At 37.4% G+C, this 15,229-nt stretch overlaps 1 protein-coding gene across 1 annotated transcript in view; it reads right to left on the bottom strand.

Annotated features, from left to right (window-relative positions):
* The window catches only part of FBXL2 (F-box and leucine rich repeat protein 2), a 51,329-nt gene that overhangs the window by 7,053 nt on the left and 29,047 nt on the right, over positions 1 to 15,229 (bottom strand). The window contains exons 4-12 of the mRNA XM_051611613.1: positions 15,112 to 15,186; positions 11,704 to 11,798; positions 8,579 to 8,647; positions 8,397 to 8,492; positions 7,963 to 8,089; positions 7,693 to 7,767; positions 4,290 to 4,420; positions 1,854 to 1,914; positions 243 to 287 (exon numbers count right to left, since the gene is read on the bottom strand). Coding sequence (XP_051467573.1) covers positions 243 to 287; positions 1,854 to 1,914; positions 4,290 to 4,420; positions 7,693 to 7,767; positions 7,963 to 8,089; positions 8,397 to 8,492; positions 8,579 to 8,647; positions 11,704 to 11,798; positions 15,112 to 15,186 — 774 coding nt within the window. The remainder of the gene's footprint in view (positions 1 to 242; positions 288 to 1,853; positions 1,915 to 4,289; positions 4,421 to 7,692; positions 7,768 to 7,962; positions 8,090 to 8,396; positions 8,493 to 8,578; positions 8,648 to 11,703; positions 11,799 to 15,111; positions 15,187 to 15,229) is intronic.

The following is a 15,229-nucleotide window of genomic DNA, read 5'->3' as shown; positions in this document are numbered from 1 at the left end:
CAACACTCACACAGGATCTCTCTTCCTCTACCAGAAGAAGGTTCTGTTATATCTGGAATACACTCAATCACCTGTTGCTCTTCAAATATTTCTATTAAAAAATTGTACAGAATTCTCCCAAAAATGTAATAAATACAGCATTATTAATAAAAAGAAAGCATTTAACTGAAAGAGCTAATCTTCTTATTGGCACTGCATTCTTACACTGGATGTTCAATATTCCTTTTTATATAAAATCTCACCAAAACACATTCTTCCAAGTCCATCTTCTCCAGCTCGTGGCAATTCTAAAATAAACAAAAAACAGAGAAACAAAAGATGAAAGAAAACAACACACAGATATAAAATCATGCAAAGGTCTAGTAATATGGGAAAGCACAACCTCCAAGAGGAAACCGTGAGCCAAGTATTCAATCGCTATTGAAGGACTAAAAATGGTAAAAAAATAAAATCAAATCTACAAGCAACACAACTCCTCTAAATTTTCAGCCTTTCCTATATTAAGCAAAGTTTCTCCTTCTGGCCCTATTAGTTCTGGAAAAATACGTATGTGATCAGTATTCACCCATCCCTGCTCCTACTCCCCATCTTTGGGTCAATTTCAACTCCAACCTATGGTATTTACAGCCTGTGCACTAAAGCAAACTTCCCTGTGTACTAAAGCAAACTTCCCTGTGTACTAAAGCAAACTTCCCTGTGTAGAGATGAATCCAGCTGCTACACACATCAACCTGCACCAATCCAATCTGAAACACACCCCTGTGAATCATCTCTCTTCACCATCATACTTTAAAAAGAAGCCTTGAAAACAATTTGCTTTGCTAATATTGAATGCAGAAAATATTAAAATAGGGTCTACCTTAAGGCTGGAAGAAAGCTGCACTTCCCATTTATGCAAGCAATTTCCCCAATATCCTGAGAGATCCCCAGCAAGCTGTTCCAAGTGCTTTCAGTATCTGATCATGACTCATTTCAAGAAAATGATGTCACCTTGTGACCTCGCAGCAGACCACATGGTGCCACAGCTCGGCCCAAACCTCAACCCCTGGTTTTCACAGACATAGGAAGAAATGGTTTAACTCACACCTCCCAAAATCAGGCTTGAGGTGACTACCAAAAAGCCCAAGACTGTTGTGATGAACAGTTAGAAAACCACTGTTTACTCACTGTCCCTAGAAAAAAACCCTTTCTTTCCCACTAAGTATTAGCAGCACAAATGAATCCCATTTACAAAGTATTATTTTTGTGTTCAGATTTCCTAAACTAGCAAGCACGTCTAACTGGTAGCATCTGATGCCCTCAATGTGCTTATTTACATATTTACAGCATGAATCAGGGCTCAAGTGCTTACAGTTCATAATGTATAATGTAAGTATTTGTGTAACTTAAAGGTGTGTTCAGAATAATCTGTTATATGTTGTTTTTTCTGGGTGTCCATAATAATCTGTTATATGTTGTTTTTTCTGGGTGTCCATAATAATCTGTTATATGGTGGTTTTTCTGGGTGTCAATTTCACAAGGGTATATGTCATATTTATAGGGGAAATTTGGCTAGAGTATGTAACCCAAGTTTAGAATTATGTTAAGTATAATAAGTTAAATTGAAAAGCACATACACACACACAAAAAGAGGGGAAAAGTGAAAAATTCAATGACAGGCCAAAATAGATCAAGTTATAGCTCTCAAGTATAACCCCGAAATCAAATCACTTTTTTAGTCCCCTCCTCCACTGGATTCTTCCTACTTTATTTTTCTTCTTCTCATATTCCTTCCCAGCAGGGCTACATCAACTCACAGCTGCTCAGCAGCAATGAAAACAAGGTGAGCTCTAACCTTCTGGAATGACACTTACCCGTGCTAAAAGAGTAAAACCAGCATCTGTAAGATGGGAACATCTTGCAGCTTCCAGAATCCTGGAAATGTTCGAAATGTTAAAGAAAACATTAACACAGAGAAAAGCAAATACATTTGACATACAACTTTGTCTTCTGCAACTTCAAGCTCTCAATAGCAACTGTAGTTATATATGCCTGTTTTTCACAGTGATTTGCAGTTATAAAAGCACTAGGCAGACTTCTGACGTTGCCTATCAGAAGATTCACACAGTCACAGAAAAGATTAAGTTAAATCCTCCAATCTTCTCAACATTTAGTGGAAAAAATGATACATAATTATACGCATTTTAACGTCAAGTCAGCATAATGCTCAGGTTTTCTCGTGTTATTTGAGGAAAGATATGGGAGAATAAATCTGGAGCTGAGGAAAATGCAGATGAAGCCTGCATCTAAAACCTTTTCTCTAAACACAGGATGTTGGGGAGCCACAAAACGGAGAAACTGCTTCCTAGAAATTCACTCAAGAGCCTCTGTATGAAGGATAGTGACGCCAGTTACCAGAAAGGAAGAGGCTTAAAATCTCTAAGCCCACAGTAAAAACAATAAACTACACCAACACAGTCTTAAAAAAACCCAGTAACACAGTGTTTTAGAAAGACAAACCTAACACTCTTTCAGGAGGCACTGGGAAGCAGTACTGAGATAAAAACAACAGGTCAGCTCCCCACACAGCACTGCTAGTATGTAGAACAGGCCTTCATCCCAGTGATGTTTTGTGATCTTTGTTTTCTTTTTTTAATTAAGAGAGACAGCTGTATCTTGATGTAGGGCAAAATACAATCAGCTGAAGGGAGCTGGTCAAGATTAAGGGCTTTTTTTCAAGAAAATGTAATTTGTGAGTGATAACAGCTGCAGAACACAGCAGTCTCATGGAAAGCAGCACAGTAGGACAGCAAGTGAAGAGTAGCACACTACAGAAAATACTCAAAAGCTTCCTAACAGGGCCAGCACATCCAACAAAAGCATTTCCCTTTGATTTCCAACACAATTTATATCAAGTACCTTCCATACACGATCCCTAAAGTCTAGATGCAACCAGCTGTATCATCTACCCTTTCATCACACGTTCCTCCGCAGTAACCACTGCAAAGGCTCAGTTTTTCCTTACACTGGAGAAGTGTAAGGAAGGAGAAGAACGGCAGACGCCTTCCCCCTCGTGGCACAGACAGGGGCTAACAGTTTGCCTACCACAGTCAAAATTCCTGCTACCGTTGCAGTGCTTTTGGAAAGAATTGCACAACTAATAGCACTTTAGACTTCCTTTTATTTCCAGTCTGAGCTGTCAACTGAGAGGAATTGTGGAAAAAGACCAGTAATAACAGCCCAACTTCCTAAGGTACACAATTCGGTGTGTCTGAAAGACTCCTGAGCCCCAAACAGAGGCACACACAGGCTCTTAGAAGTATGAACACTTACATGAAAGGGACTGTCACTCTGGAATTGTCTTAAGGACAGGTTTTCTACGGTAACAAAAGCTCTTTTTCACTCAGCTTAAGGAAGGCTGCCTGAGAGTGTATCACACACTGGCATTGGAATGTAGCCTCCCCTCATTTTATGGAGCTTCCCTCCATTTATCTGTGATTGTGACTCCTGAATGCTCCTGACATAAATCGCAACGTGATGTCATCTGAAAATCTTCTGTATTGATTTAATCTACATTAAAATTAGACCTTACAAGAAGTACTACGTCTCTATGACCAGAGAGCTGCTGTATGACTGAGCTCCATTATTAAAGCTGACACTCTCCCCACTTCTGAAAATTACACCCATGTAAAAATGTATATTCTTTTTCACTGATGAGCTCCTAATACTGAAAATGTATCCCATAAATACCAGTCCTGCAGAGAGACATGAGCACACTCCATATCAGAATTTAAGAATGCCAGGATGTACTGCTGAGCATATTAAAAACATGTTTATACAAAAATCTGTAAATATAATACTCAGGTATGATTCAGCTATCTTTTTGCAAGACAACTGCATAAAACCACATCAGAGCACAAACATCACAAGACACAACACAACTATAGATATTTTACCTTTTAAAAAAAAAAAAAAAAGGGCTTTTTGTTTTATCTTCTCTTCGTCTGGCTTGCAACTAGTACCTAAAATATTTAGTTCAAAACACAGACTGAACTGCTACGTTCAACATTATTTCTCATATATTAATTCTGGTTTTTTCCAATACACAGTGGACTACATCCATATGATAGCTACAGAGGACCAGCCCCCAAGTTTATATTCAGCTGGTATTTCTAACTTCCTGCTTTGATGTAGAGGTAACAGAAGCAACACAAAGCTACATCAAACCTGTGGATATCAGCTGATAATCTTCAGAAGGGAATTTCTTAGATCAGGCCAGTAACAACATCACACACTCATGACATACTCACTTCAGCCTTGGACAGTTTAGGCCCAGTGCTGTGAGAGAAGCATCTGTAAGGTTGCTACAGCCTGAAACACAGAGAGACTGAAGTCTGTGACATCCTCTACAGATTTTTACAATGCCTTCATCTGAAATTTGCTGCAACAAAGAAGAAGGTTGAAGTTACCTCATTATCAAGTAATCAGCTAGTAATAACATCCAACTCATGTTATTGAACTGTTAGTATCATGCTTTATATAACCATGAACACCTGTGGATTTTCAACCAAAAAATACCACCATGAAACCATGTTCATTGCTAACGTTGCAGATAACCAACACACACAATTCCTACTTATCTATGTATTTATCCACAGATCTCAAGGCCTGCTCAAAGGCAGTCTGAGGCACAGAGGGAAGAGTTCTTCGTTGCTGTCTTCCTCTTTAACTTTGCTTTTGTCTTAGAATTTTAACTTTTTTTTTTTTTTTTTCCTTTAAATTGTAGTTGTCATTGTTTTAAATCAATTGCTGCTTATATGTTTGTAGGGTTCAGGTCTGTTGTTCCTGTAACTGTATTCATTCAGGAACAGTGCAAAAGACAGCTTAAAGCTCAACAGCAGGAGAGCCAGCTATTTTGCACTGGAACAGTAGAACCCAAGGGTAAAAATCCTGCACCTCCAGATAATTATAAAAGCAAGAGTTACAGGTAAACAATTATATATAACGCATTCTTTACAGAAGATAAATACAAAAGCCTGGGTTGCCCTACCATATGCAGCTGTCTTCAGCTGAAAGATTTAACTCAAAAAAAGTTTTTTCATTTCTCAAAATTGTTTTGTACTAGATATTCTTAAAAACACTAACTCTAAATTGGGAAAATAAATAGAAAACTTTTCTCTCTGAAATAAGGACTATAAGAAATATCCCCGATGCAGCTGCTCACAAAATAGCAACAGAACCTAGGGTATTGAGTGAGTGTGCAAATATTATTTTGTTTACAGGTCTTCTATTCTGGAAAGAGTATTCTCTCCTCCTCCCATTCCTGACTCCAAAAATTTAATTTTTCGGCTGAAAGACTAATACTTCATGGTGAAACAGGTTACTTTATTTCCTGGCCTAACATTACTCTTCCAATGACAACAAAGACCTCTACTGTATTTTGAATTGAAAATACACACTCCTTTTATAAGCCTCTCACCTAGGTACAGTAATACTACTGTAGCATATTTCTGAGGCTATTACCACAAGCATTACCTTTCATAGACAAAAACAGGATGACAAATAGCAGTAGCTCAGCACAAAGGGAGACCACCTTATGCCTCCTCCCCTATCCCAGCACTTTTTAGTATCAGTACTTCTGCAAATTGTTCTGCCAAGTAAAACTTATTCCAGACAAAAAAAATAGAAGCCTTGCCTTCTTTTTGTGGATTGAGAAGGATTTGCATCATCTACAGAAAAGAAGGTATTTTCTGGAAATGTTTTGCTCCCTTTGACAGAGAATAATTACACTATTCTTGGGAAAAGGAACTATTTTGGAAGTAAGGACTATTTCAATTTATGCTGTTGCTGGAGATGGACAAGATCTTGAATTTCTTTATGAAAATTTTCCACTCTGAAATAGCCTGTGATTTCAATGACTACATCCCTCTCAGGAAAGGAAACTGCTCAAAAAATGCCTGCAAGTCCCCAGTTTCTGCACTCCAAAGATGGTACCTTTCAGATGTACAGTTTTCAGAGTTAGTATCAGTATCCACCGCTGCTGGAGCTGGCCTGGTATTTTACAGGGTCCATAAAACAGAACCACTAGAATTAAAGTATGAAGGGATCTGCTGTGTGAAAATCAGTGCTAGCCCTTTGATCATAAACAGCCTGGCTGCTTCTGGTAACATGCTTCTAAAGCCATAGATGGAGGACCCATCTCCAGTAAAATAAAACTTTAAAGCACACATAACTAGGTAGGACACCCAGACTATCAACTAAAAAAATTCAAAGGGAAAAATTCTTTCACTCATGAAATTTTTTTTGTTGTTGTTGGTACTTAATACCTACATGACAAAAAACTGGCCATGGGAAAACTCTGGTACACTTCTATTCCAGTGCTCCTTTTCAGTGGGAGAAATCATAACTGACTGTCATCAGACCTCTTGAGAGTTTTTCCACCAAAAGGCTGGCCTTGCTTTATCTAATTAGTCTCAGACAAAAAGCAAGGACAGCGAAAGGAAGAGTGTAAGGGGAAGAATTAAATAATGTACTGTCTTTCATTTTTTAAGTGTGGTTCTGACCAAAAGTAGGAAGTTCCTTTCATTCTCATTATCTTTAGGTGCCCAACTTCAGTGAGCACCTGAATTTAGACTGAAGAGTCTGCAAATTCTCTCTTTCATTAAACATCTGTCTCATGGAAGCTCAAGCTTTGTATTAATCTTGTTCTTAATTTATGCATTTTCTTTAATGTAATGTTTAATAGTCCCTAACACTCAAAAATCTATTGGAACCAAAAATTTTCATCCAATCTTAATAAAAAATGGTCCCGTGCCACATTTATTCAGGAATACCACAAGATTTGAAAGTTTTAGGCCAAGCAGTTTTTATGATACATTCTAGAACTAAAAGTGTAGAAAACTTTCCAAAAACAAATAAGCTCCCCCCCAAAAAAAACCACCAGAACAAAAAAACCCAAAAAACCCACAACAAAAAGCCAAACAACTTCATTATTCAAATTTGAGTGAAACACTGAAGTTTCTAATGTATTTAAATATTTTCTAAGGCTTATTTACAAAGACTGACTTAAATACATTTTAAAAATCTAAAAGAGGATCTTTCCCATTCCTGAAAACAAACAAAAAAGCAAATACAAAATACAGCAAGTTTCATTTTTGTGTATTCTCTGAGTAGTATTAAAACTACATCATAGATTCCCAGTCATTTCACTACAAATGCATGTGTTCTTCCATTACTACTGAAAAAGCACACCGTTCTCCTGCTAACAAAATGGTTCTCAAACATCTCCAGTTATGATGCCACTACATTTTACTCTCAATTATGTAGCCCAGAATACAGCTTCTGCTCAATCAGAAACCTTAAAATTATAGATCAAAATGTTTGACCTCAGGGACAGAAGAACAAGATTTTCATCTGTAAAACTGCATGGTTTAGTACATACACAGTTAATGAGATTGAATCAATGCAGTTAATTCTTACTCTAGAGCTTGCTACAGTTACAAGATGTAATGAGAGGAAAAAATCCCCTAGCACTCCAAATCCACATTCAGCTGTAGAAACAGCTCATTTAAGACCTGTATTCCACAGAAACTTCTGTAAACTGCTGAGATGGACTATTTGAATTATTTAAATGTGCAGCAGCTCAATTCATTAGCATTTAAAAATGGTTTATGATCCTTAGAGAATGTATCTTTTGAAGCTTCAAATACTTACTGTACAGGATTGCAAATTCAGGATTACAAGTTCATGACAGTGATTTTGAATGTGTTTCAATGCTTCATCTTCTAACTGTATTAGCAATTAAATTGAACATAGGAAAAGAAACAAGAAATTAAAAGCACAGCAAAGTAGCCCAAGGAATGTACACATCTTGTAATATTGAACAAAAGACTATAACAAAAATGGTATTTTTTAATTCATGGAGATTTCAAAAACCCAAAATAAAAATTTTATTCCTAAAGGATCACCCAAGCAGTTATGTACCTGTGTGCAACCTCTAAGAAATAGAGCTTTTAGTCCACTACACCCTTTCACCAGTGCTTCAATACCATCCTTCGTAATCTGATCACACCAGGAAAGATTCAAATGTTCCAGATTTCTGCAACCCTCACTGGGAGAATTAAAAAAATACATAAAGTTAAATCCAGCCTTCAAATAGTCATAACAGTGGGAAACCCAAATTAAACACACTGTTAGAAATTAATGATAGCCAGTGGACCGTACCAGGCCTCCACAAAGCCATCATGAGAAAAGACCACACACAAACATCATAGTCTACACCCAAGAAGTGCTAGATACAGGATATAGTCAGTGCTGATACAGATTATTAAGGTTCAGCACTGATTTATTAAACTTTATTAAATGCTGAACTGCTCTTTAAACACTTTTCATTAATACAAAACATTGAATCTTCTTACCTTAAGCCTTTCAAAGAGTTGTTTGTGATGGCTACGCAAGATGTCAGATCCAGATGTTTCAGCTTGGAACAGAATCTGCTAAGACTGTAACACGTGCTGCAAAACAGCAGACACACTAAAAATACCTTCAGCTACTTCTTCTGCCAAATTTCCTCATCAAACAAAAAACCTCTTTGACTTACCTGTCAGTGATTTTTGTGCACCCGTTTAGATTTAAGTGTTCAATGTTTCTACAATTCTGTGCAAAGGTCCTAAAACAGCAACAAACAGCTGAATTAATATCATGTCACAAGTTGTAATACAGTCACTAGAGTGCGCTCTGCCCCCTGCCTCCTCCTATAATCTCAGTCAAAAAGCTTCATCTTCAAGCCACAGAGTAATTACAAAGTACATCTCAAATGCTTCTGTCTCAGTGGCTGCTTTTTCCTTTTGTTACTGGAAGTTTGTGTCTTAGGTAACTCTTGAAACAAAGGGTAGTTCTTCTCTCAAATACCACTTAAGCAAGGTGTTTATTTCTGTCATATATGAGCCAGAACTAACTTGCTTCACATGCCTTAATAAAACCATTAAGGGCACAGGCAGAAAGGTTTAAATAGCACAACAGTTAAATATTAAGCTGCTGGGGAGAGTTTTTGCACATTGCATTACTGAAGACTTTACATGTCCTATCAAGGAGCTCACATCAAATGAAAAGGAACATATCCTGTGCAATATAGAAGCGGGACCTAAGCCTACCAGATAACCAGTGGAAAGCCCAATGGGTTGCAAATCAGTTATTTATTATTTAAAAACACAGAATGCAAATGTGTGCACTACTGGGTATGAACTCTAACCATAAATGAAGCTATCATACTGTTATCAGCCTGTATGTATAATTATACTAATTACCCAGAAGGAATACATAAACTTTCTTTTCATCTCTGCAGAGTAATATTTACAGCTGCATTGCTTTTCAGAACACTGTTTTTATGCCCATGTATCCTCCAACTGCATGGATTTTATTGGCAGGGGTGGAGGAAACACACAAAAACAGTTTTGTCTGGAGGCTTGCCGTGGTTAACAGATCCAACTACACACTCAGCTGGTAACAACTTCCTGGCTCTCCAGTGTGGATTGAAAACAATGGAAAAAAACCCAGCAAGCAGTTACTCTGGTGAGAGTTTCCACTTGAATTCTCAAAACAGCTATTCCAAAATTCATGCACTGGAGGGAGATTTACAATCGAGACACTCTTCAAATCACTTGGAAAGACACTACACTATGGAATACCTTGCAGGAACAGCAAACTTTGAGATTCAAGCATCAGGCATCTCTTGACAGAGCTGTCACAAACACTCAGTACTTACAGAGCCAATACCTACTTTGGTAATTGGCTATTTTTAAACAAGAGTTGATATAGCAGAGGGATAAATAGAGGAATTAATATCATTCACAAAACTGAAGGATCTCAACACAAAAAGCCTAATAGGAAAAGACGCTTTCAGAACAAGTATCTGAAAATTAATGCCACCTTTCTCATGCTAATGCTTTGAAAGTCTGATAGCTCTTGCATTTATCATAAATTTCATTAATGAATGTATTAATGTCAATTTCTATATATTTCTAAGTGCCACCACCTTCTGCACCAGTTATTATGGATGAGTATCAGTATGAATACTGGTAACACTCTGGTAGCCGGTCTCTGCTAGGCCTGTACTTATTTTAAGTATCTGTTTACTAAATATGTAACTACTTTAAAGTATCTTCAGCCCTCCTCATATCACATAACACTAATACCTGAACCCACTGACAATTTTGGGGCCTGTTCACAACCCACACTGCAGTCCCTTAGCCTTATTGTCCTGAAAAGCACAGCTGGGAACCAAAACCAAACGTGAAAACTGAGTCACTGGGGGGAAAACTGTTAACTGCCCTGACTCCTTCTTCCTATACCCTTCTCATTGCCTTTCCCACTACCTCCTCCCTGCAGCAGCTGCTACCTCTCTCAGAGCCTGCCTTCCCTCTCTCCGAGCCTGCCTTCCCTCTCTCCTCCACTTCTGCTATTGTCTTCCCTACTGAGGACACCAGGACTGTCAGCATGCTCTGAAACTTGAAGGAGCACTGCAGAAAGTTAACTCTGGTTGGGGCTACCTCTTTTTTGACAGCAATTGCCAGTAATCTGGGAGATGGCAATAATACACACTTTCCCTTGAGAAGGCACGACTGCTTGAAGGTGGAGACATGAGATGGATCAGTTAGGGAGATGTCCTAGAGGCAAGGAAAGCTCTTGGGAAATCTCCAGAGCTGAAGCCAGGCTGCCAATTTGGGTTGCTAAAGCGAGCTATTGCTTAAACGGTTGCTGGATGAATTTACTCTAGAGACAAATATCAGTGAATTAGACTTACACATTTTAGGAAAGAGCTGAAGTTCACAAGACCCTAACTTAATGCCTACTGCCTAACAAATGTTTTTTATGCATTTTTATTTTCCACCTAAGAATGGCCACACTACGTCAGACTGAACACCATCCAGCCAAGTCTCCTCTGACAGCTCAGGAAAGCCTAACTACAAAAAGCCATGCCCCAGGGCTTCCTCCAAATATTCTTTGAGCTCTGAAGTACTTGTAGCTTAGAGACTCTTCAGCTGGAGGTAGAGTCTTTGGGTTTAAATACTCAGAGAAATATCCACAAAGGAATCTGGCTAAACAGCTTGCATAAAGAAAAAGCTTATATGGATCAAAACTGTCTTCTGGGAAAAAATTGCACAATCCAGTTTATATACCACGTAAAGAAGGGGCAGCACTGTCTCTGTTAGAGACTCTCAAGATGTTCCTGTTGTCTGCCTGTTCCTCTGTTAGAGCAAGAAGAGAATCCCAGGACTTTCCTGATTTTGCAGGTACTCAGTCATATCAGTCTTTATTCTTCCTCCCATCGCTACGGTCACCTCTTGTCCAGACTAGTAGATAAACTATAAATTGAGTGACTACTAATCTTAATGAAACTAATATTGTAGGATGCCAGAGTATAGGTTTGAAAACATTTTAACTGCTTGAAAATAGAAAGATATCAACTTAATACTAATGAACGAAAAAGGCATTTCTGAAAAGCATGGTTCTCATTCCTTACCTCATTGCCAGAAAGTAACAGTAGCTATGCTTTTGAACTCAAACTGACATCTCATTTAGTCATTATTAAGTTACTTAGAACTTACTTAAGTATCCCATTTTGGTCATTAGTCAGTACTGAGAAATCCAAACAAATATAACAATAATTGCTTTTGGTCCAGGCGTTAGGCAATAAATGATGTCTCAATCTAGGACTTTACTTACTTTAAAGAGGAGTCTCCAACACCAAGGCATCCTCTCAGACTAAGTTGCCTCAGGAACCCACCGCACCTTTTCGATATATTTTCCACAACACGACCCTTAAACCAAACAAAAGTAAGATTTTGTTGAGTGTTATCCTGACATAACATTCTAAACAAATTAAAAATGCAGGACTGAAGACCAGCCCAGCTACACCCCACCAGAATGATACCTCTTTCGACACTTCAAGAAAAATCACTTACCTGTTGAGAATCTCCACTCATGTTGACATGCTACTCAATTCAATCTTTAGACTGATAATATGATTTTCCAGTTTTGTCAGATGTGTAGAGAGCCTGAAGAACTGCCCCAGAGGCAGAGTAGGAGGCATACCCATTCCTCAAGGATCACAGATACTACTACAGTGTGTAAGCTTAACTTGTCCTAAAAGACTTAGGCTAGTACATCACTCTGAACTACAGCCTCTGATAACTCCTGTTTTACAGTCCCTGCTATAGGGATGGGTTACCCTCTGCAACTGAAAAGTGATGAATACCTTGGTGGGACCAGCCATGTCAGATGCCTCCAGAAGATTTGCCGGAACCAACCTGTGCCAGTATTCAAAGTCAAATATATTTAAGTGTTTATGCCTAAAATTTGGGAATGCCAAAGAACTTCTCACACTGTGAAGCTTAAGAGACTCTACACCTTGTCACTTCTCAAAAGCTGAAGCACAGCGTACAAATGAAACTTCCTACTTGACCTCACATTTGCTACCAAATGCTTTTTATTTACTTCCTGAAAGCATGTTTTGCTGTACATGAGGAGTAAGCAGAACGGCACAGGAATTCTAATATTCAATCACAAAGTAGCATTATCGAAACATGTTATTTAAACTATAATAAAAGTATACTTTTCCTTTTATCCTTTTTCTTTTTTTGGTGTCTACTGCAAAAACTGATTAGACATCCCATTGTCTCAATTTTAGGGAGGTAAGGTAAAATAAACGAACATTGATCATTTAAGAAACAGGACTAATATATAACAGCACCTTTTGTTTTCTTCTCTCTCTCTCTTTTTTCAAGAAGGAATACTTAAAACATTACATTTCAGTGGAATTCCCCCCAAATCCCATACAGGAAAGTAACAATGACACTGAAACAATAAAAGGTTTCTCACATTTTGCAGCACTATGTGAAAAGATTTTTTAATCTGAGTTTGTTTCTTAATCAGTAAGTAATACTGTTTATCTTAACTCTCAGAAGAATGTACATGAAAACAAACAAACTACAAATCATTATACAAACAAAATTATGTATTTTTCAAAGCTTTCTGATAAGTCAAAACTACTTCTTGGTGGAGGCCAAATATCTTTACTGTAAAGATTAAGTCTTTAATGAATAGCATATAATGCAAGTTCAATTTATATTAAGAGAAAAGACAAACTTAATGCATTATTCAACAAGAATAGGAAAAAAAAGTTTTCCCAAATCCATTTATTTCCTTAAACACATAAAAATCCCAAACAAACAGCATATTAAAAAAACCAACTGAAGTGCATCCAAGTGTATTTAGCTCCTTGTGTAATTCAGTGTCACTCAAAAAACAACTTCTTCAAATTACCTGGGTTCCACATATCAAGAAATCCTAAGGCACATTTAACTGCAAGATGATCTTCACACATCTTTGTGATAGAAAAGAAACATTTTCTCTCCCCCCTCCCCCTTTATTCTCTACCACGAGGTTTTACATATGGCAAATTTTACAACAAGACCTTATTTTTCATCATTTGATAGTCTCAGATCAAGTACTGCTTGGTCCTATGTGAAACACCACCAAACAGTACAACGTCCAACTGAGCAAAAAGTTGCCCAAGACAATTATGCTTTTACCTGTCTTAAATCTAAAGGCAAAAAAATAGTTATACAAACCAGCTGGAAAAAAAACCCAAGTTCTTATACACTAAATGTGAAAAGTGTCTCTCATTCAAAACTACTTTATGTAATAATTGCCAGTTTAACATACTCATGAATAAATTTAAGGGGTTTATATTACAAATGTACTTAAATATAATATACTAAAGTAACTGAATTGCTCTAAACCACAATAGCTTATTATAGCAAAAGAGGATCGTAACTTAATTAATTCCTTCTCCTGAATCCAACACTACCAAGCATAGCATCTCAAAGGGCAACATCACTAGATACAACGTAAGACAAACATACTGAGAACAGAAAAATCTAATACTGTGTTTCTAAATAGCAGAAAGGTTTCAGACACAGAAAAGACTTAACCAACAGAAGGACTACAGGCCTGCGGGGTTTTCTTTATTACTTCTTAGCAAATGAGAAACACGAGCTCTTTTAAAGGCAACTGAAAAGATGACATTAAAGCTCCAAGTCTTCTTATATACATTTAGATACAGGCAGATGCCAAATATCTTTCTGCTGCTTCTGTAAGATCCTCGTGTTTAACATCACTATAGGAAAGGAGTTGGCAATAAAACTAAAAAAGACCAGGGAAAAAAAATTACCCTATGTATTACTGTAAAGCTTTAGGAACAGTTTGAACCACGGTTAGCAAAATATAACAAATGAAACCCATCTGGATTTTATTCATACAACTAAGAAGCCAAAACACAAAATCCAGAAGTGAATTCATTGTTGTATTTTAAATTAAATTTGTATCAAACAACAAATAAGAAACCAGTTCAGATTAAATTAAGTAATTGTATTTCCCCATGGATGTTTGTCTTAATTCTCAGATGTCATATTTTATTTTGATGTGCACATCTATGATAGCATTAATGCAGACATGTTTCTCTTATGGAAGACAAGACTGCCCCAATCCTTTAATTGTATGCTGAAAAGGACTTTAACACACATCTAGCTGCATTTCAGGCAAGGTTCAAACCTTATAAAACAAATGCTCATAAAATGGTAATCTGACACAAACCACATCCAATCTAGGCAAGACAGTGGTAAGAAAAGCTCATCAGCATTTTATTGTGTCTATCTCAAAGTCCTGCAGCCAAGTGCTCAGAGAGCTTTCAGCACTAGATGGCATCCTCACAGAGAGACTCGGGACCACCAACAAAATTATCCTCTCGATTATGAAAGTGGTTTGGAGGATCTCGTTCAGTCCAGAGGCACCAAGTATACCTTCACTTTCTGGAAATGAGCAGCTTTGAACTTCTAAAGCCTTGCATGTATATCTTATATGTAAATGATCTGATACATAGCTGGCAACCAAAACTGAAATATTCAACCGGTGTAAAAATGAAATACAGTTCTTTTTTCTTGTGCTCCTTCACGCTATTATCTTAAAGTCTTTAAAATGTGTGAACACAAGCACAGTCTATGGGATACTCAAAATGTGATATGCTTTTAAACATCACCATAGGAATGAATGAAAAAACCCAAAGACACTAACCTCTATGTCCGTTTGAAAGTTAAAGAGGTCTATTCTTTGCCAGTTGCTTCCATCCAGAGCTAAAACATTCCATGCCTGCAGAAAACAAATATAGTTTATTACCACCACTGCCTGCTCC

This window comes from Apus apus, chromosome 2, assembly GCF_020740795.1.
Source record: "Apus apus isolate bApuApu2 chromosome 2, bApuApu2.pri.cur, whole genome shotgun sequence".
NCBI lineage: Eukaryota > Metazoa > Chordata > Aves > Apodiformes > Apodidae > Apus > Apus apus.
The sequence above is the reverse complement of the archived record's forward strand: the minus strand, read 5'-3'. Positions and strand labels throughout refer to the sequence as shown.